General features: G+C 42.9%; 1 protein-coding gene across 1 annotated transcript in view; it reads right to left on the minus strand.

The window, feature by feature from the left end:
• The window catches only part of KPNA7 (karyopherin subunit alpha 7), a gene marked incomplete at its 3' end in the record, with an annotated part of 53,402 nt that overhangs the window by 1,148 nt on the left and 29,715 nt on the right, over positions 1-22,539 (minus strand). Inside the window, exons 5-11 of the mRNA XM_082644509.1 lie at positions 16,767-16,849; positions 16,069-16,337; positions 14,604-14,686; positions 12,069-12,332; positions 9,902-10,135; positions 8,197-8,379; positions 4,013-4,159 (exon numbers count right to left, since the gene is read on the minus strand). Coding sequence (XP_082500635.1) covers positions 4,013-4,159; positions 8,197-8,379; positions 9,902-10,135; positions 12,069-12,332; positions 14,604-14,686; positions 16,069-16,337; positions 16,767-16,849 — 1,263 coding nt within the window. The remainder of the gene's footprint in view (positions 1-4,012; positions 4,160-8,196; positions 8,380-9,901; positions 10,136-12,068; positions 12,333-14,603; positions 14,687-16,068; positions 16,338-16,766; positions 16,850-22,539) is intronic.

Consider the following 22,539-nt stretch of genomic DNA (forward strand, 5'->3'; position numbering starts at 1 on the left):
TGTTCTGGGTCTTCTCTGCTTTGAGAGCATCCTCTTGGTCCCAGATGAAGATTAGCTGCCACTCATTAGGAAGAGCTACCAATCTGGTCATATTTACTGTATGGCTCTGGATTTTGCTAATGATTCAAGTGTGACACCTAACAGAGTGTAAACCCCTAGTCCCATGTTTACCTGGCCACTTAGGAACTTTGATCTCACCTTCCTCATATGAAAAATATCTAATCAAAAACTACAAAGAGTCAGTGAATCTACGACAAAGGAGGTGAGACTATACAATGGGGAAAAGATAGCCTCTTCAAAAAATGGTGTTGGGAAAACTGGACAGTTTACATACAAAAGAATCAAACTGTACTACTTTCTCACACCATATACAAAAATAAACTCAAAATGGATTAAAGACTCAAATATAAAACCTGAAACCATAAAACTTCTGGAAGAAAACACAGACACCAGTCTTAGTAATATTTTTTTTGGATAGGTCTCCTCAGGCAAGGGAAACAAAAGCAAAAATAAACAAATGGTACTACAGAAAACGAAAAAGCTTTTTGCATAGCAAAGAAAACTACCAACAAAATGAAAAGGGCTGCCTACTGGATGGGAAAAGATATTTGCAAATGATATATCTGATATGGGGTTAATATCCAAAATATACAAAGAACTCATACAACTCAACATCAAAAAAAAAAAACCTGATTAAAAATGGGCAGAGGAACTGAATAGATATTTTCCCAAAGAAGACATACAGATGGCCAACAAGCATATGAAAAGATGCTCAGCATCACCAGTCATCAAGGAAATTGCAAATCAAAACCACAATGAGCTATCACCTCACATCTGTCACAGTGACTATTATTAAAAATACAACAAATAAAAAGTGCTGGGGCTTCCCTGGTGGCACAGTGGTTGAGAGTCTGCCTGCCGATGCAGGGGACACGGGTTCGTGCCCCGGTCCGGGAAGATCCCACATGCCACGGTGCGGCTGGGCCCGTGAGCCATGGCCGCTGAGCCTGCGTGTCCAGAGGCTGTGCTCTGCAACTGGAGAGGCCACAACAGTGAGAGGCCCGCGTACCGCAAAAAATAAAAAAAATAAAAAAATTTTTTTAAAGTGCTGGCGAGGGTGTGGAGAAAAGGGAACCCTCGTGCACTGCTGGTGGGAATGTAAGATGGTGCAGCCACTGTGGAAAAGAGTATGGAGTTTCCTCAAAAAAATTAAAAACAGAACTACCACATGATACAGTAATTCCACTCCTGGGTATATACCCAAAGAAAATGAAGACACTAATATGAAAAGATACATGCATCCCAATGTTTATAGCTGCATTATTTACAATAGCCAAAATATGGAAGCAACCTAAGTGCCCACTGATAGATGAATGGATAAATGATATGATATATATATACACACACACACACACACACACACAATGGAACATCACTCAGCCATAAAAAGAATGAAATCTTGCCATTTGCAACAACATGGATGGACCTAGAGGGCACTGTGCTAAGTGAAGTAAGTCAGACAAACACAAATACTGTATGATTTCACTTATATATGGAATCTAAAAAGCAAAACAAACACAATAGAAACAGAGTCATAGGTAGAGAGAACAAACAGGTGGTTGCCAGAGGGAAGGGGGGTGAAAGAAATAGGTGAGGGAGATTAAGAGGTACAAACTTCTAGTTATAATATAAATGAGTCATGGGTATGAAATATACAGTATGGGGAATATAGTAATATGTAATATCTTTGTATGGTAACATATGGTAACTAGACTTACCTTGATCATTTCCTATACATTTAAAAAGGTATAGAAATATCAAATCACTATACTGTGTACCAGGAACTAACGCAGTATTATAGGTTAATTATACTTCAAAAACAAGCAGACTCATAGAAAGAGATCAGATTTGTGGTAACCAGAGGTGGGGGGGTGGGAGGGGAAGGCAAATTGGACGAAGGCGGTCAAAGGGTAAAAACTTCTAGTTATAAGATAGTTATTAGGAATGTAATGTGCAACATGAGTAATATAATTAACACTGCTGGGACTTCCCTGGTGGCGCAGTGGTTAAGAATCTGCCTGCCAATGCAAGGGACACGGGTTTGATCCCTGGTCCAGGAAGATCCCACATGACGCAGAGCAACTAAGCCTGTGCACCACAACTACTGAGCCTGCACTCTAGAGCTCACAAGCCACAACTACTGAAGCCCGCACACCTACAGCCCGTGCTCCGCAGCAAGAGAAGCCACCACAATGAGAAGACTGTGCACCACAACAAAGAGTAGCCCCCACTCACCACAACTAGAGAAAGCCTGTGCGTAGCAACGAAGACCCAACACAGACAAAAATAAATAAATAAATTAATTAATTAATTAAAAAGACACTGCTGTATGTTATATACGAAAGTTGTTAGAGTAAATCTTAAGAGTTCTCATCACAAGGAAAAAAATGTTTTTCTTCTATTTCTTTTATTTTATACCGATGATATGATGGATGTTCACTAAACTAATTGTGCTAATCATTTCATGATGTATGTACATCAAATCATTATGCTGTACACCTTAAACTTATACAGTGCTCTATGTCAATTATGTCTCAATAAAACTGGAAGAGAAAAACCACAATGGGATACCACTCCATACCCATTAAAATGGCTATGATCAAAAAACAAAACACAAGAAAACAAACAAAAACAACAACAATAACAAAAAGAAACAGAAAACAAGCGTTGGTGAAGATGTTGAAAAATGGGAACCTTTGTGTGTTGATGTAAAATGGTATATACACTATGGATAACAATATGGTGGTTCTTCAAAAATGAAAAACAAAATTACCATATGATCCAACAATTCCACTTCTGGGTATCTATCCCAAAGAGATAAAAGGAGGAATTCGGACATATCTGTACTCCCATATCCATAGCAGCATTATTCACAGTAGCCAAAAGGACAACCCAAGTGTCCATCAATGAATAGATGAACAAAATGTAGTATATCCATACAATAGAGTATTATTTAGGCTTAAGGGGGGAAATTTTGACAAATGCTACAGCACAGATGAAACTTGAAGACATTATGCTAAGTGAAAAAAGCCAGTCACAAAAGGACAAATACCATACAATTCCTCTTATGAGGCACTTAGTAGTCAAATTCACAGAGACAGAAAGTAAGATGGTGGTTACCAGGGCCTGGCGGGGAGTCGGGGGAGTGGGAAACGGGGCAATTTATTGTTTAATGGGGACAGAGTTTTCATTTGGAAAAGTTCTGGAGATGGACGATACTGATGGTTGCACAACAGTGTAAAATGTACCTAATGCCAGTGAACTGTACACTTAAAAATGATTTACATGGTACGGACTTCCCCAGCGGTCTAGTGATTAAGACTCTGCCTTCCAGTGCAGGGGCTGCGGTGTGATCCCTGGTCAGGGAACTAAGATCCCACATGCTGTGGGGTGTGGCCAAAAATTAAGAAAAAAAAAAAGATTTACATGGTAAATTTTATGTTACATATGTTTTACTATAATAAAAAGCTTTTTAAAAGTATCTAATGCTCTCTGATCATTATTCCCTGCTCCTGCAGGAATTTTGGGAGCCTTTTGTTGAGTTCATTCCCAATCAACATATTCGGGAAAGAGACAAAATGCAGTAAGTAGCAAAAAGTTTGTTCAAAAGCTGGGCCTGCCTTCATTGTTTGTATTTCTCAGTACAAAGTCACTTTAGCATCATACTCCTTTCTTCCCCCTCTCCCTCCCCCAAGAGAGGTGAGTAGGGGAAAACAAAAACAAGAGTGAAATTCTACACCAGAGGCAGCAGGACAAACTTCTATGAGATTAATGGGTCTAGAACAGCTTCCAGGAGCCAGGAAGCTGCCACTCAAAGGTGGCCTGGATAACATGGATGGGGAGAAACTCAGGGCCAAGTCATGAGAGAAGCCCGCCTGTCCATCACCCACATCCCAGGAACAGCTCAGGTACCTGCCAGGTGATCACCTGCCCAGGAGGTCTGGGCACTTACCTCAGAGAAGTGTCTCTCAGTAATGTTCAGAGCAGTCAGGGCAATCTGACGGTTCTCGTGAAGTTGCAAAGCCTCAATTCTATCAATCCCACCGAGTCCTTCTATCAGCAGACACATGTTTTCCTTCTGAGAAATCTTCTCTGCTGCCTGTGGGGCGTAGAAGAGTGAGACTCTAAACCAAAGCCCTTAGGACGTGGGGCTTCACCTCAGCAGAATTGGACAAAAGCCACCCATTCCAGAATGGGTGGCTGTAGTGTTATTTTCCCAGACTGATTTAAAATTGCATTGTCTTCCTCTCATTTTGGATATTTGTCATCTGTCTATTGAGGTTTATCTTCACTGCACAAAATACAGTTTTTTTTTGTTTTTTGTGTTTTTTTTTGCTGAATATGCCATCATCTATATATCCATCACTAAACACTATTTGGTAGGTATCTCCCTTCTAATTAATGGAGATTGTTTTAAAAACAGAGAAAAGGGGCTTCCCTGGTGGCGCAGTGGTTGAGAGTCTGCCTGCCGATGCAGGGGACACGGGTTTGCACCCCGGTCCGGGAAGATACCACATGCCGCGGAGAGGCTGGGCTCGTGAGCCATGGCTGCTGAGCCTGCGCGCCTGGAGCCTGTGCTCCGCAACGGGAGAGGCCACAACAGTGAGAGGCCCACGTACAGAAAAAAAAAAAAAAAAAGATTAAAAACAGAGAAAAGAATGTGCAAGTGATGCTATGTAAATGCAGATGTTCTGGCCCTGCACTCCCTGGAAAGCCTCGAGGGGTCGGGCAGGAGACCCTGGGTGACAGAAGCCACACCATGGCAACTAATGACGTCCCTGGAAACAAATGATGTGATTTGATTTAATCCAATGCTGATCGTTGGATTTCTCATCCATGGGTATTCACTCACTCAACATTTGTACATATACTACGAGCAAGGCACACAAAACTAGAAATAAAGGTAGGATTTAGAGAAAGCCTTTTCATAACTCACACTATCGGGGGAGACAATAATTGCTGTAGTATAGAAAGTATAATATCCTGGGATAAACCATATTGGAAAAGAATATAAAAAAGAACGTATATATTTGTATAACTGAATCACTTTGTTGTTCAGCAGAAATTAACACATTGTAAATCATCCATACTTCAATAAAAAAATTAATTTAAAAAAAGAAAGTATAATAAATGATCAGAGTTTTAATTTATAGAAAGAAGATGTGCACAAGAGGCTTGGAAAGTATCAAGTTCTTAATGGATAGTACGGTGCCAGGGTCCATCACAGGGTAACAGCATCCCCAAGAGAAGGAATGGCAAGGACAAAGTTGTGAGGGAATAAGTGCTGCATATTTATAGAAAAGGGAGTGGTCCAGCTAAACAGAATATTTGGGGGAAGTGGAGAGGGAGAAAGAAACAACTTTGGCATCCTGTAGTGTTCTGCTGACTATTCTGTGAACAGAAATAAAAACAAACAAATGAACACAAAACCCAAACCTTCCTATGGATCAAATTAAATATTGTTTAGGCCATAATTTATCTGATGAGAGTTTGCACTTCTGTCTAAGCCTTGATACCTTCTAGTCCTATCTGTACATCCAAAATGAGCTCTTGGTTTTCAGTGAAAAAATGGAGGTAAGAACCAATGTGCTAGGTGAGCCTCCAAGAAAACAGGGAAGTGGGGGATGCCCCAGGGCAGTAGGAGACCTGGAGAAGGATTCTGGACTTTGACAGAACAGCAGATGGCCCCCAAGTTACTTCAGAGAACCACAACTGCACTCAGCTGCCCACTTGAAACTGTTTTCTATCTCATCTTGATTTCTCTCAGTGTCCCACGTGCCACTATCTGATATAGGGGCTTCACTGGTCCATCAGATGGGATTTGCCCAGACTCTCCCAAGAAAAAAAATCCCAAGTGTTTAATTCAAATGAATGAGATGAACTTAAATTTCTATAGCCCCCCAAGTGTGCTTTCACACGTTTTTTATGTCCAACTTTGCCTCTGGCTGCCAAGTGGGTACTCTGTGTCTGTGGTTTGCTCAAAGTCTAAGCATCTAATTGGGCTGTTTCCAATCTGTTCTTGACTCAGGGCAGTTCTTTCCAGGACAGTTACATGAAAAGGATGCTTTAAGTGAGCTTTTAAAAGGAGCCCTCTGGGGACTTCCCTGGTGGTCCAGTGGTTAAGCATCTGCCTGCCAATGCAGGAGACACAGGTTCAAGCCCTGGTTCGGGAAGGTCCCACATGCCACGGAGCAACTAAGTCCATGTACCACAACTATTGAGCCAGTGCTCTAGAGCCCCCAAGCCTCAACCACTGAAGCCCGCATGCTCTGGGGTCCGTGTGTCGCAACTACTGAGCCCACGTGATACAACTACTGAAGCTCTCACGCCTAGAGCCCATGCTCTGCAACAAGAGAAGCCACCGCAATGAGAAGCCCATGCACCACAACGAAGAGTAGCCGCAACTAGAGAAAGCCTGCACGCAGCAATGAAGACCCAACACAGCCAAAAATAAATAAATAAAAATAAATAAAAGGAGTCCTCCAGTGTTACTTTGAAACTTTTCAAATGGCTTAGTCACATATAAAAAGACCTTAACCAGGGCCTCCCTGGTGGCGCAGTGGTTGAGAGTCCGCCTGCCGATGCAGGGGATACGGGTTCGTGCCCCGGTCTGGGAGGATCCCATATGCCGCGGAGCGGCTGGGCCCGTGAGCCATGGCCGCTGAGCCTGCGCGTCCGGAGCCTGTGCTCCGCAACGGGAGAGGCCACAACAGTGAGAGGCCCGTGTACGGAAAAAAAAAAAAAAAAAAAAAAAAAAAAAAGACCTTAACCAAATGAATATTGCCAGCCTCCACGATGGCCTGAGATGATCCCAGCCTCTGGATATTTATGCCCCTGTGTAGCCCCCTCCCATGTTGAAATGGACTGATCTGTGTAACCAATAGGATGCTGTTGAAATAACCTCCTTCTCAGGTCATAAAAGACATTGGGGCTTCCACTTTGCTTTCTAAGGTCACTTGTTTCAGGGGAAGCCAGTTGCCATGATGTGAGGGCACCCAAGCAGTCCCAGGGAATCCATGTGGTAAGAATAACTTTCTAGGCATGTGAGCGAGTCATCCTGGAAGCTGATCCTCCAGCCTCCACCAAGCCTTCAGATGAAACTGCAGCCCCAGTTTCCATCTTGAACTTCATGAAAGACCCTGAGCCAGAACCATCCAACTATGCTGCCTCCAGATTCCTAACCCCAGAAACCATGTGAGATAATAAATGTTTGTTTTAAGCCACCAAGGAGTAATTTGTTGTTCAGTATACAACCGACACAAATAGTATGTAAATATTGGCTTAACTTACATTTCAGAAATAAGACTTTTCTAGAATTCTAATTCAAGGCTTTGTGGTCCATTTTCCCAGCCACATAGCTGAATGGAAAAGGAACTCTAGTATGGTCCCTCGAGATCTATCATCGCTAACGTCCTGCTGCTTCCTTCAAGTATATTCTATGTTTCAGTCTTCCAAAAGAGCCAGCCACGTGGTTCATTGACTATTTTTTTCCTTGCTTCAGACCTTTGATTTGTTTCTCCATCTCACTCAGAGCAAGTCCACGTTCTCACAGACCTTCCGTGATCTGGCCCCCGGGTCCCTTGAGCCTGTTTCCCACCACCTTTCATCCCTTTGTTCTGCTCTGGCCACACCCCACTCCTTGCTTTTTAAGGTTTCCTTCACCTAGAGTGCTCTTTCCCAGGTATCCACAGGACTCACTTCTTTCAGGTCTTTGCTCAAACGTCCTTCCTCAGTGAAGTTTCTCCTAACTACTACATATAAGAGATAACCATCCCCTCTCCACTCTGGGCCATCAGTAACTACCCCTCTATCAGATATATTTTACCCGTAACTCTCTATCTGATGTGTCTCTTCCCCTCCCCCCTAATACATAGGCTCTATAGAACAAGGACTTTGTTTTGTCATTTCCTGAACATCTAAAACAGTGCTGGGCACACAAACACTTATCTGAGAAAATGAAGATGATGGCCCTTCTTTGAAAGGCCTCTTGTCTTGTCATCCACAGGATGTGTGGACAAAGGGAGGGGGTGAGGAAGTGGAGAGGAAAAGAGAATCCTAGTTAGGTTTTAAGGACCAAATTAAACATCTTAATTTAGAGACTGCTATTTAGAAACCCACCTGTTCAGAACAGCTCACCTGGAGGATAAAAAAGAGGATGTCGAGAATGATGAGAACAATTTTGGTGTCTGGGATGGTGAGAAGATTTATTAGTGGCTCCAGGACTCCAGCCTGGACAAGCTGGATCAACTGGTCCACGGTGCCCCCAGTTGTGAAGTTAGCCACTGTCCAGACAGCCTCTTTCTGGACTTTAAATTCTCCCTGCAGAGAGAGAACATTTCCTTTCTTGACAGATCCTGAGGAATTTAAATATAGTGATGCAAACATGGTTCAGTTTCTAGGTAGGCTGGACTACCTAATTCCCAGGACTATATGTGCAATTTACACAGAATCCCTTGGCAACCTGCCTTTAGTTTTTGAGCAGAAGACAGCATCTTTGAGAAGCCAAGGAGGAGGAAAGGCAGACTCATGTGGGGTCTTAGAGGGAGGTTCTAAGTTCAAACAGACTCACTTTCTTAAGGCAGGTTATTGGAAAAAGAGAACCAACATCACCCAATCAATACAAATTAGGGATTTTAGGTTATAGTGACCCATGTCTACATTTCTAGTCTTTCTGCTCCAGTAAAACTTTGGACAAGAAGCTCCAGAGCTACAAAGTTGAGCACACTGTCTGGAGGGGACAGAGGAAAGCCACTGAGATATCACTCAATGCATCCCTTACATTTATAAAAAGCACTTGGCCCAGAGAGAAGGGAGTCATTTATCACAGATCCTTCTATCCCTTTGCAGGAGGAGTTATTCCCATTTTATGGCTGGGGAAAACTGACTCAGTTTAAAACAAAGTTAAAAAAAAGAACCACCATAAAAAACCCCCCAAAAAACAACAACAAAAAAACGTATGGCTCCAAGCAAGCTATAGTTCAAAAGGTGCAGTTTGAAAAAAGATTACTTCTTGATTCTGACTGGATGTTTCTGATTAGAATATGTACAGACTCACAGCAGGATAGGAAATGTCCAATAGACTGGAAGATGCCATGATTTGGGTAGCAAACCTGGGCTAGCTTTTTGTACCTAATGCACACCTGGGAACCCACCAGCCATCCTGAGAACAGGACACGGCCAGTGCCTCCTTTTCCCCATCCTACTCAGTAACCTCTGCCCGCAACCCCAGGTCACCACTCCTGACTTGTTTCACAAGTCGATGGTTTAAACATAGCTCATCCACTAAAAGGTGACAAAAAGAAATGCTGACACTCGTAATTGCCCTGGGGAAAGGAAGTGGGAATCAGGAGGAAGAAGGAAGCTTTATTGTATTTCTACTGTTATATCTGGATTTTCTATATATATTACCCCTTTCATCAATGTGATTTTTACACTGCAAAGGCCACATTTCTTCAGTGTATAATATCACTGTAACCCGATACGTTTTGCCTCCTAAAACAAAACAAAACCAAACCTCATCCCTTTTTGCCAAGGAGAGTAGATGGCACATTCTTTTAACGCTAGAGATAAGCCAGTATTTACCAGCTCAAGATTCCTCTGGATATTTGAGCTGTGGGATCACCTTTTCACTGGCTGATGCTTGCTGAGCCTTCTAAATTTTTAATGGATTGTCCAAAATGGGATGCCCCTTTCTTTTTTTCAGGGAGAGTTAGGAAACTTAATGTTTCATAGGTTCGTCGTGATCTCAATTAGTTTTGCTTCTCAGCCTGCCTCTGAAGAGCTAAAGGAGTTCAACACAGGGCCCGTTGGAGAGTAACCTTTTGTCATGTGGGTCACTTACGTTTTCTAGAACAGCCACCAAGGGAGGCAGCACACCGCAAGCGATCAGCTGCTGGATGTGCTGGCGGGGCCCCGCGGCCACGTTGCTTAGGGCCCAGGCTGCCTCCTTCTGGATGGAGGAGCGGGGGTGTGTGAGGAGCTGGGGCAGCACAGCTAGGATGCCCGCGTCCAGGGCCAGCTGGGTCTGGTGGTCCGTGCCTGTGACAATGTTCCCCACAGTGCGCAGAGAGGGGGTCTGGAAGAACAAGGTGAGAAAGTGTCACCAAGTACCGTGAATTCATCACCATGGAAGGTGACCATTGCACCAAGCTCCGTGCCCTCCCAAACATCCGTCGTGCTGTGCTGATGGTTTTCTGGAAGCCTGTGAACAATGATTATATCCACGATCCTTATTAATTCCGTGCATCCATGGCTGTTTACATAGTTTAAAGGTACTCGCCAGCCTCCCAGTAGTTCCAGCTCAAGTGGGATAGAGGTCAAGAGATATATTATCAAATGATGCCGTCCTTTTCATATCCTTACATTGGGAAAATTGGTAAATTGATGGTTGTCTTTACAATGTAATAATTTCTACTGAATTTGTATTTAGCACGAGTATCAAGTTTCTGTTGTAGGGACTTCCCTGGTGGCGCAGTGGTTAAGAATTCACCTGCCAATGCAAGGGACACGGGTTCCAGCCCTAGTGTGGGAAGATCCCATATGCTGTGAAGCAACTAAGCCAGTGCTCCACAACTACTGAGCCTGCGCTCTAGAGCCCGCGAGCCACAGCTACTGAGCCCGCAAGCCACAACTACTGAAGCCCATGTGCCTAGAGCCTGTGCTCCACAACAAGAGAAGCCACCGCAATGAGAAGCCCGTGCACCGCAACCAAGCGTAGCCCCCGCTCGCCGCAACTGGAGAAAGCTCGCGCGAAGCAACAGACCTAATGCAGCCAAAAATAAAATATAAATAAATAAAAATAAATAAATAAATAAATAACTACTCAACAACCACAAACCACTTTGGGAATGAGGCTGGTCCCTATAATTAACCTCATTTTAAAAAAAAAGTTTCAAAAAAAATAAAAAATTTAATTTAATTTTAAAAAGTTTCTGTTGTATATGTTATTAGAGCTAGTGAAATCTCAGTGGCATTTTTGTTTTGGTGTATTCATAAAGCTTCTCTCAATAACTTTGAAGGTCCCCAGGATGGGTCTATGATTGGGCTTAAGACAACTGTCCTAGGAGGGCTGACTGTGGATTTATTTTGGTTTCTCTGCATGGAAGTGGCAGCCCCAGCACAGCCCATCAACAGTTCTAGAGTTTTCCTAGCCTATCATGCTAGGTATCTGCTACTCGAGTGAGAGATGTTGGAAGTGCCATAGGCCAATCACAGCCTTGCCAGGACTGCCGCAGTTGGGCCCCAAGCCCCCACGATAAACAACTTCTTGAAGATGTTGTCTTCACACCTTCCATGCCCCCAGCACTATCCCCAAACTAATCTTGACTTCTGAGGAATGCTACCCTCATCTCAGAACAGATGATTGCTAAGACTGCATAATATACAATATTAGGCATAGAAATCAAAAGGGGTACCCATGCTTCAAACTACATTTTCAAGAAGTATATTATGTAAGTGACATATGTCTCAGAGTCAAGTATTTGACCTTGGTTTTACTTACTTTTCACCTATATCTGAAGTAGTCTAAGAGAACCAGCTGGGGAGAAGATAAGGGGGAATTATCTTTTATACTTGAGTAAGAAATTCAAATGTTACGAGCTTCACGTTAAAACACACACACACACACACACACAAACATGCACAACAACTTGTTAACATCTACATGCATAGACCAGTAGAATGAAAGACCACAAAAGAATAGTTCACTGGGTGGAGGGATTATAAGCAATTTTAATTGGTGCTCTTCTATCTTTTCTAGTTATCAGACCAAGAAAAAGTAAGTCACTGAATACCCACTAGGATTTTGGATCAAAGTCAATTCAAGTCTTTGGCTACAGTGTAGCAGAGACCAGGGAAATGCAGATGAACATCTTTGTTCCAGGTAAAGGATGAACGTCAGCTGGGGGAGGCTGGGGGGTGGGGAGAGAACAGAACCTGCTCGAGTGACGATGACCCACAGACACTAATCTGAAGGCCCCTACAGAGACGACACGACCCGGGACACTTACCAAGACATTGAGTTCTGAGCTGCTCATGAGCTCAACCAGCCTGGGCAGGACTCCCGTGTCCACCACTTGGCTGATGCGTGTATCACACCCATCAGTGAGGTAGGACAGAGCCCAGCAGGTGTCCGAGAGAACCTCTCCATCTGGGTGCCACAGGAGGTGGAAGAGGGCAGGCAACATCTGCTTCACTGCGTGATCAGAAGGGTATGGGTTCTTGTTCCGGCACAGGTTGGACAAGGTCCACGCGATGTTCCGCAGGAATGTGACCTGTAACGAGGAGACTGTCTCCAGCAAGGGGTGCAAAGAAGGAAAACACCAATGGCAGTGTGTCCTGACCATCTTTGATCAATAGGATTGACCCGCATGAACCCAAGCCTTTGAGCTTCAAACAGGAATTTATTCTAGGTAATAAGTATAGGAGGAACACAGAGAATGAGCTTTGTTTTATATGCAAACGTCAGATGGAGGTTTCCTTATATTCTTCAAAATGTCCTTCCCCACTTGACTCGATTGATGACCTAATTTCATTTCTCATTGATGAAACAAAGATCAAGCAGGAGTTACTTGGTCTTCCCACCAGCCTATGAACTCTACCAACATGTCCTAACCACGTTTTTGACCTTCTAGTTGAAGATCAGTCTTCCCATCCGTCCCCAGGATCACCTCTCTCCTCTGGATCAGATCCACCAGTACAGAAACACACTCTGCGACATTCAACCCCTACCCTTGGCACCTCTCCAGCCATCACCCCACTTCTATTTTTCAGAATCCATCCTCAAGGAGGCATCCGTATTCACTGTCTATCTTCTTCTTCTACCCCTTCTAGTCTGGTTTCTTCCCCTACTTCTTTGGAGTTAGTGATGAAATCAGCTCCTTCCAAGTCACCAAATCCAAGCTTTTTGAAAAAGCTCTTTTTTGCCATCTGTGATACCAAGCCTGTTTTTTTATTGCCAAATGGGCTGTTTCTTCTCATTCTTCTTGGCAGGTTCTACTGAGTACTGAATTTCAGAGCCCTCAGGACTTGGTCCTGGTTTTCCTCACACTCTAGAGCAGAGGTCAGCCAACTTTTTCTGTAAAAGGCCAGATAGTAAAGTTTTTCAACTTTGCAGGCCACGTGGTCTCTGTTGCAACTTATCCATTCTTCCCTCGTAACACTGCAAAAGCCACAGCAATATGTATGTAAATGAATGGGTGTGGCTGTTTATTTCAAATAAATAAAACTTTATTTAAAAAAACAAGCAGTTGGCCAGGTTAGATTGGCTGATCCCTGCTCTGGTTGACCTTGCCCAGCTGGATGACACATACATGCACAATCATCTAGACAGACCTGCATATCTATCTATCTGTTGTTGCTGCAATGGTGCCTCTCACTGGCTTCAACTTAATAGGCACAACTAAGGCTCCGATTCCTTCTTCCCTCTATCCTCCCCACATCTCTAGGAGGACAGTGCTCTAAACAAACTAACCTGAAACCCGAGGGCATCCTCGCTTCTTTCTGTCTCCCCCTTCTATGCCCATCACAGCAGCAACCCAGGTCCATCTGCTTCTCCATCTTCCTCTGCTATAATCCTACACCAAGCAGCCAGAATGGTCTTTCTGGAAAATCAGGCCACTTTACTTCCTGCCTTGAAATCCTCCAAAGCCTTCCTTTTGCCACCAAGATGATGTCTAAGTCCCTCATCCTACTTGTCATCTTATATTGCTCTCTCCTTGCAAGCTCCCTTGGTCATGCCAGCCTTTTTCCGGTTCAACCATATCAGGTTCTCTCTCACCTTGAAGGCAGGGCATGTATTCCCTTGACTTTTGGAAGCTGCCTTCTCTTCATTTTTGTTTGAGGCAAATCTAGAACCCAAATTTCATTCCTAACCCAGGGAGTCCTCTAGTGTTGCCACAGCAATCAACTTGGACCCTAAGCTTCCAACCTAAACCCTATTTATTACCCAGGAACAGAACTGGTGAGCCACTAATTCTGTCTGTGCCCCTGGAACAGAGAGCTCAGTCATCTACTTTTGCAGGATTGTAAGCTTAGAGAAACTTGAATGGATCTCTTCTAATCCTCAACGCCCCCCACAAAGAGAGATCAGCACTACTGCCCTTGAGGACAAATTTGGATCAACTCTTACCCAAAGTAATATTCAGTCCTAGGCCTTGTTCATCACTGCTATCGTTAGGGGGCTGGGCAGCAACCACATGGCCTAGCATTGATTTGGAATTACATACCCCATTTCCCAACTTTGGGAGCCTGTTACCTAACTAGGTTACCTCATTAAAAAGACACTCACTGGGGACCTCCCTGGTGGTCCAGTGGTTAAGAATCTGCCTTCCAATGCAGGGGATGCGGGTTCGATCCCTGGTCAGGGAACTAAGATCCCACACGCCACGAGGCAACTAAGCCGCACACTGCACCTACTGACCCCATGCACCACAACTAGAGAGAAGCCTGTGCACCACAACGAAGAGCCCGCATGCCGCAACTAAGACCCGATGCAGCCAAATAAATAAATGAATAAATAAAATTAATTAAAAAAAGACATTCACTGGTATACTTGATGAAACCAGGGTCAGCAGATGTGGAATGGCATCACTCAAGATAACGTCGTCTCTGAATTTTGGTCCATCACCTACAAATAGACAAGAACATGACACTCAAAGAGAGAACAGAGAGAGTCCTGAGGTGGGTGAGTAATTCTTCACAAGTCTCTGCAAAGGGGGAGAGGCCAAAACTCATTCCTGGTTTGGGCAAGTAGTATAGCCATGAACTAGACCCTGGGTCTCTGACATGTTGGTTGAGTAGGTGGCCTGACGTGGAAATCAGGCACCACACAGCAGGGATTGCTATAAGCAGAGTCTCTGGACCCATCAAGGAGCCAGCCAACTGGGCCCAGGCAGCACACTCTAAATGCTGGTGGCATTTCACAGCATGGTTCTCAGGAGACAAAGGCCACTATGGACCAAATTGTCTTCCCAGAAGGCTTTGACATGGGGCAGTAACTTCCAAATGCAACTCAGAACAAAGTCTGGGAGATGGATAGATTCTAGCCATCAGTTGTCTGCTACTTTGGCTAGAATACCAATTTTAGACCCTAGACGTCTCAGCCTGTAATTCTTCAATAATCAGGCAAGGTATAAGTTATACTACACCACCCGATTTTGCCTGTTCCTTACTGCACTAAGCAAAATGAGAGACGAAGTCTCTGTAATAGTTGCTTTATTTCTGCAAGCTTTTAAAAAGTAGACTTATTTTATATTCTGTGTTTGCTAATTCCATCCTCTGAAGTCCTTGGAGGTCTAATCACATTGTTTGCTTCTGCTGACTCAGTCATAGTGGATTGTTGACTTTCTGAACTTGAAATTGCTAATATTTGGCTGACCTTAATTTGTCAAAATCCTGAGGGACCCGACTGAGTTTGTTTCCCCCAGAGAGCGTCACATTTATATTCAGCCAGGGATCCTGGAGTTCCTAACCTGACAGCACTCACTCCCCAGCTTGTGTTTTCCCAGGCCATGCAGGGAATACAGCATCCAGTCCCAAATCCATGAGGCCAGTCTTAGGATTGCGTTTTCAGGGGAGACTTTTATCCTAAACTAAGCAGACATTTTCGTGTGTATTCCCTGGGCAACTTTCACTGAAGGTAGAATTCTTTTAGGGTACTGGGTGATGTAAGGGTCTGTCATAAAATCCCCACATTGCATGAGCCAAAGACTTGTCTTTTGTTCCTGAAGCCACTAAGCCCTGAGGCTGTAGGACCCCAGTCTTGGCAGGTGTCCCTACGCAGCCTGGAGCTTCAGAACATACCATGTCTTCTAGCTTCAGCTTCAATTTTTGGCCTCTGAACTTGACTCTGAATTTTGGAAAGGCCCTTTCTACTCTTCCCAGCATTGCTAGGTATTTATACTTAAAGTGTCTGATCTACAATACTACCCAAAGAATTCCTATCGCATGCCACTCACAAGGCCCACCATTTTCTTTGCCCCTTGCCCCCCACCGAGGGGAGAGGCTCACCTGCTATATTACCAAGGGCCCACACTGCCTGTTCACACACAGTCATATGAGGGGAAGACAGGAGCTCAACCAAGGGCTGGATGGCCCCTCCGTCTACGACAGCACGCGTCAGCTCCGAAGTACCGGAGGCAATATTGGTCAGAGCCCAGGCTGCCTCGAGCTGCAAGCGGGGATGAAGGGATGACTTCAGGAACTCCACCAGCCTGGGAATGAGCCCTGCATCAACAATCAGCTTCAGAGGAGGGTTCTTTTCCCGGGACAGCATTTTCCTTCGCAGTGTAAGAGAAAAGACAAGAACATGTCCTGTGAGGCAGGTAAGAAGAACCTCCTTTATGGATGTTCTTGGCATTCCTAACTATCAAATGAAACAAACCGCTGGGCCAGAGCTCCTTCATATCCTGGAGTTCAGCCTGTAGCACTCTGCAGTGATGAAGCAATATTTTTCCCTTTAGATATTATCTATGAGCCGCCATTCCTGTTGAGGCCAATTTAAATTAAGCCATTCATCTCTGACCACAGTTGCATATCTTAAGTTGTTCTCAAGGACAGTGTAGAGGAGCAATTTCATCTCACTTTTGGATGGACTGGCCTTTTCTTATATTGTGTGGGCATTTTGCCACTGCCAAGAAACCAAATAGGCTGCTGGAACCCATTTCTAGCTATGCATCTGTCAACAATACAAGTCTGTTTGGCGATACCTGGCTGCCTGGGTGGCCTGGAAACATAGTTCTGGATCTGAGGCATTGACACCATTGATTATTTCTTGTAGGGTGAGTCTGACCTGCAAGGAGACATACATTCAAGTCAGAGTCTCTGCCAAAAGGAACCATAGGTCATCTAGTCTAGCCATCTATCTGATTAGAAGAAGCTGGCTTGAACACTATGTCTCAATGGGTATGCTGGTCTGTATTAGGGGAAGGAAGAATATTTGGTGGTCTCACTGATTTGTGGGACACTCCCCATGCTCTGGGGGAGAGGTAATTCCTATCATCACTTGGATCTCCAGCACCTTTTTATCCCATGCAGTAAGAACATGCTAGTGGGTGGCAGCAAAAATGGGGGAACAAGGACCTCAAAATTCTCTCCTCCAGAAAAGCAACAAGAAACCTGAAAAATAGAATCAACTTTTTTAGAACTCTGGAAACTGACCAAAGGTTTGCAGCAATTTGTTTTATTCAAGCTGAAAAGGGTTTATTCAAGAAAAATGTCTAAATCTCAGTAAGAATAGCAAGGCTTATGGCATTTTGCCTTGTCTTATTCCCACTCCTCCTCCCCCAGCTCCGTGGTAGCTTTGAAAACCAACAGCCCAGCAGCCACTGGAGGAGGCAGAACGGGTTGGTCCTCCCTTAAAGCCTCATTCCCAGAGAATTATTATTATTCGATGCTTCTCGTGGTTTCCTGGGAGATCCCATTTGTAAGATTCTATTTTATTTGACTCAGAGCTCACACAATGCAAAAAGTCTTTTCCCTGGAGGCATTTGTTAAAAACAGTTAGAGGAAGTGGTTCAACTTCACAGCTGCTTGGGGAGGGGGGTGGGTGGGTTAGATAACAGTTGGGGGCAAACAATAGACTAACCAAAAAACTTAAAAGGCAAAGCTGGGAATGAGATGTTCATTGGGACTTTGAGAACTCCAACATGTTCCTGAAAATCTAGAAGGTCACATGCATCTATAGAACTGTTGCACATGCTCACAGAAAATGGAAAAGACCCTGAGGTCTCACTTCTGGCTGACTTTGAGGCTCTGTGCAAGCAGGAAGTGAAGGTTTAAGGCAGCATTGTCAACTTCCTGGTTGAATGTTGAAGGTATGCCCCAACATGCACACAGAATGCCTTGGCAAAGACTGGGTGAATTTTTGCTTCCAAGTGTGTAAGGAAATCTGTCCAATCATTAGCTGACCACTAAGCTAACTGAGCAGAGAATTCAGTGCCTACACATGACAAAGAATACAAAAACTTTACAAAATCAACTCAAAAGTCACTGAACGAACAAACAATGAGCAACAACAACAAACCCTGGGCAAGGGGTGGAGGGGCAGATCTTATATCCAATGTTGCCACATTATTGTAAATGACTAGTTGTTAAAGAAATTACAAGACATTCAAAGTATAGCACGTATACAAGCAAAAAACAAGGCAATTAATAGAAACTGTCCCTGAGGAGCCCAGACATTGGACTTACTAGACAAAGACTTTAAATATGTTCAAAGAACTAAAGGAAAGCATGTCTAAAGAACTAAAGGAAAGTCTAAGAATGATGTCTTAGACACAGAACAAATCATCAGTGAACTTAAAGATGGGTCTATTGAGATTAACCAGCATGAGGGAAAAAAAGAATGAATAGATCTTAGCCAAAAGGCAAAGAAGCAAGAATAGTAGCTATTCCTATCAGTTTAATATCTGTCACATCCTCTATCCAAGGACAATATATTAAATGGATTTTTGGAACTAGGAGATGGAATAGAACTTGCTCCATCCACTCCACGCATTGACCCAGGTATTACTGTACTTCCAGGAATAGTGCACCCCCTTTGAGGGAAATAAAGACTGTGTTTTTTAATTTTTTAAAACAAAAAAAAATGAAGATTAAACTTAACAGAGCCTTACAGATCAACAACATACGCATAATAGAATGGAAAAGAGAGAGAAAGGGGCAGAAAGTATATTTGAAGAAATAATTTCCAAAAACATCGCAAATTTGATGAAGAAATTAATTGACACCTCTGAGAAGCTTAATGAACTTCAAACAGGAAAAATTCCAAGAGATCCACACTTAGACACATCATAAAATGTTGGAAGCCAAAAACAAAAAGAGAATCTTGAAATCAGGAAAAGAGAAGCAACTCACCATACACAAGTCCTCAACAAGATCAAGAGCTGATTTATCCCCAGGAAGCATAAATGACATATTTAAAATGCTGATAGCAAGTTTGTCAAGCTAGAATTCTATACATGGCAAATTATAATAAAATGGAGAAATTAAGACATTCTCAGATAAACAAAACCTGAGAGAATCCATTGTCAGCAAACTTACTCTTCAAGAAGAGAGTTCTTCAGGTACTAGAAACTAGATAATAACCAAAGACATGAAGAAACCAACAACACCAGAAAGGCAAATATAATGGTAAAAGACAGTATAGGGCTTCCCTGGTGGTACAGCGGTTGAGAGTCCACCTGCCGATGCAGGGGACATGGGTTCGTGCCCCAGTCCAGGAAGATCCCACATGCCGCGGAGCGGCTGGGCCCGTGAGCCATGGCCGCTGAGCCTGCGTGTCTGGAGCCTGTGCTCCGCAACGGGAGAGGCCACAACAGTGAGAGGCCCGCGTACCGCAAAAAAAAAAAAAGATAGTGTAGTAGATAGCCTCATCCACCAGCAGGCAGACAGCAGAAGCAAAAAGAACTACAATCCTGCAGCCTGTGGAACAAAAACCACATTCACAGAAAGATAGACAACATGAAAAGGCAGAGGGCTATGTACCAGATAAAGGAACAAGATAAAACCCCAGAAAAACAACTAAATGAAGTGGAGATAGGCAACCTTCCAGAGAAAGAATTCAGAATAATGATAGTGAAGATGATCCAGGACCTTGCAAAAAGAATGGAGGCAAAGATTGAGAAGACGCACGAAATATTTAACAAAGACCTAGAAGAATTAAAGAACAAACAAACAGAGATGAACAATACAATAACTGAAATGAAAACTACACTAGAAGGAATCAATAGCAGAATAACTGAGGCAGAAGAACGAATAAGTGATGTGGAAAACATAATGGTGGAATTCACTGCCATGGAACAAAATAAAGAAAAAAAGAATGAAAAGAAATGAAGACAGCCTCAGAGACCTCTGGGACAACACTAAACGCAACAACATTCGCATTATAGGGGTCCCAGAAGGAGAAGAGAGAGAGAAAGGACCCAAGAAAATATCTGAAGAGATTATAGTCGAAAACTTCCCTAACATGGGAAAGGAAATAGCCACCCAAGTCCAGGAAGCACAGAGAGACCCATACAGGATAAACCCAAGGAGAAACACGCCGAGACACATAGTAATCAAATTGGCAAAAATTAAAGACAATGAAAAATTATTGAAAGCAGCAAGGGAAAAATGACAAATAACATACAAGGGAACTCCCATAAGGTTAACAGCTGATTTCTCAGCAGAAACTCTACAAGCCAGAAGGGAGTGGAATGATATACTTTAAGTGATGAAAGGGAAGAACCTACAACCAAGATTACTCTACCCAGCAAGGATCTCATTCAGATTCAATGGAGACATCAAAAGTTTTACAGACAAGCAAAAGCTAAGAGAATTCAGCACCACCAAACCAGCTCTGCAACAAATGCTAAAGGAAGTTCTCTAAGTGGGAAAAACAAGAGAAGAAAAGGACCTACAAAAAAAAAACCCCAAAACAATTAAGAAAATGGTAATAGGAAAAAACATATCGATAATTACCTTAAACGTGAACGGATTAAATGCTTCTACCAAAAGACACAGGCTTGCTGAATGGATACAAAAAGAAGACCCATATGTATGCTGACTACAAGACACCCACTTCAGACCTAGGGACACATACAGACTGAAAGTGAGGGGATGGAAAAAGATATTCCATGCAAATGGAAATCAAAAGAAAGCTGGAGTAGCAATACTCATATCAGATAAAATAGACTTTAAAATAAAGAATGTTACAAGAGACAAGGAAGGGGCTCCCCTGGTAGCTCAGTGGTTGAGAGTCCGCCTGCCGATGCAGGGGACACAGGTTCGTGCCCTGGTCCGGGAAGATCCCACATGCCGCAGAGCAGCTGGGCCCGTGAGCCATGGCCGCTGAGCCTGCGTGTCTGGAGCCTGTCCTGTGCAGTGTGAGAGTCCACAACAGTGAGAGACTGGCGTACCGCAAAGAAAAAAAAGAGAGACAAGGAAGGACACTACATAATGATCAATGGATCAATCCAAGAAGAAGATATAACAATTATAAATATATATGCACCCAACATAGGAGCACCTCAATACATAAGGCAACTGCTAACAGCTATAAAAGAGGAAATCGACAGTAACACAGTAAGAGTGGGGGACTTTAACACCTCACTTACACCAATGGACAGATCATCCAAACAGAAAATTAATAAGGAAACACAAGCTTTAAATGACACAACAGACCAGATAGATTTAATTGATATTTATAGGACATTCCATCCAAAAAAAGCAGATTACACTTTCTTCTCAAGTGCACATGGAACATTCTCCAGGATAGATCACATCTTGGGTCACAAATCAAGCCTCAGTAAATTTAAGAAAATTGAAATCATATCAAGCATCTTTTCTGACCACAACGCTATGAGATTAGAAATGAATTACAAGGAAAAAAACGTAAAAAACACAAACACATGGAGGTTAAACAATATGTTACTAAATAACCTAGAGATCACTGAGATCAAGAGATCACAGTTGCCTATCTCCACTTCATTTAGTTGTTTTTCTGGGGTTTTATCTTTTTTTTTTTTTTTTTTTTTTAGTTTCTGCTTTATAACAAAGTGAATCAGTCATACATATACATCTGTTCCCACATCCCTTCCCTCATGCATCTCCCTCCCTGGGGTTTTATCTTGTTCCTTCATCTGGTACATAAATCAAATAGGAAATTAAAAAATACCTAGAGACAAATGACAATGAAAACATGATGATCCAAAACCTATGGGATGCAGTAAAAGCAGCTCTAAGAGGGAAGTTTATAGCTATACAAGCCTACCTCAAGAAACAAGAAAAATCTCAAACAATCTAACCTTACACCTGAAGGAACTAGAGAAAGAAGAACAAACAAAACCCAAAGTTAGCAGAAGGAAAGAAATCATAAAGATGAGAGCAGAAATAAATGAAATAGAAACAAAGAAAACAATAGCAAAGATCAATAAAACTAAAAGCTGGTTCTTTGAGAAGATAAACAAAATTGATAAAGCATTAGCCAGACTCATCAAGAAAAGAGGGAGAGGACTCAAAACAATAAAATTAGAAATGAAAAAGGAGAAGTTACAACAGACACTGCAGAAATACAAAGCATCCTAAGAGACTACTACAAGCAACTCTATGCCAATAAAATGGACAACCTGGAAAATGGACAAATTCTTAGAAAGGTATAACCTTCCAAGACTGAACCAGGAAGAAACAGAAAATGAACAGACCAATCACAAGTAATGAAATTGAAACTGTGATTAAAAATCTTCCAACAAACAAAAGTCCTGGACCAGATGGCTTCACAAGTGAATTCTATCAAACATTTAGAGAAGAGCTAACACCCATCCTTCTCAAACTCTTCCAAAAGTTTACAGAGGAAGAAACACTCCCAAACTCATTCTATGAGGCCACCATCACCCTGATACCAAAACCAGACAAAGATACTACAAAAAAAGAAAATTACAGACCAATATCACTGATGAATATGGATGCAAAAATCCTCAACAAAATACTAGTAAACAGAAT

This window comes from Mesoplodon mirus (genome assembly GCF_964341445.2).
Source record: "Mesoplodon mirus genome assembly, chromosome: 15".
NCBI lineage: Eukaryota > Metazoa > Chordata > Mammalia > Artiodactyla > Ziphiidae > Mesoplodon > Mesoplodon mirus.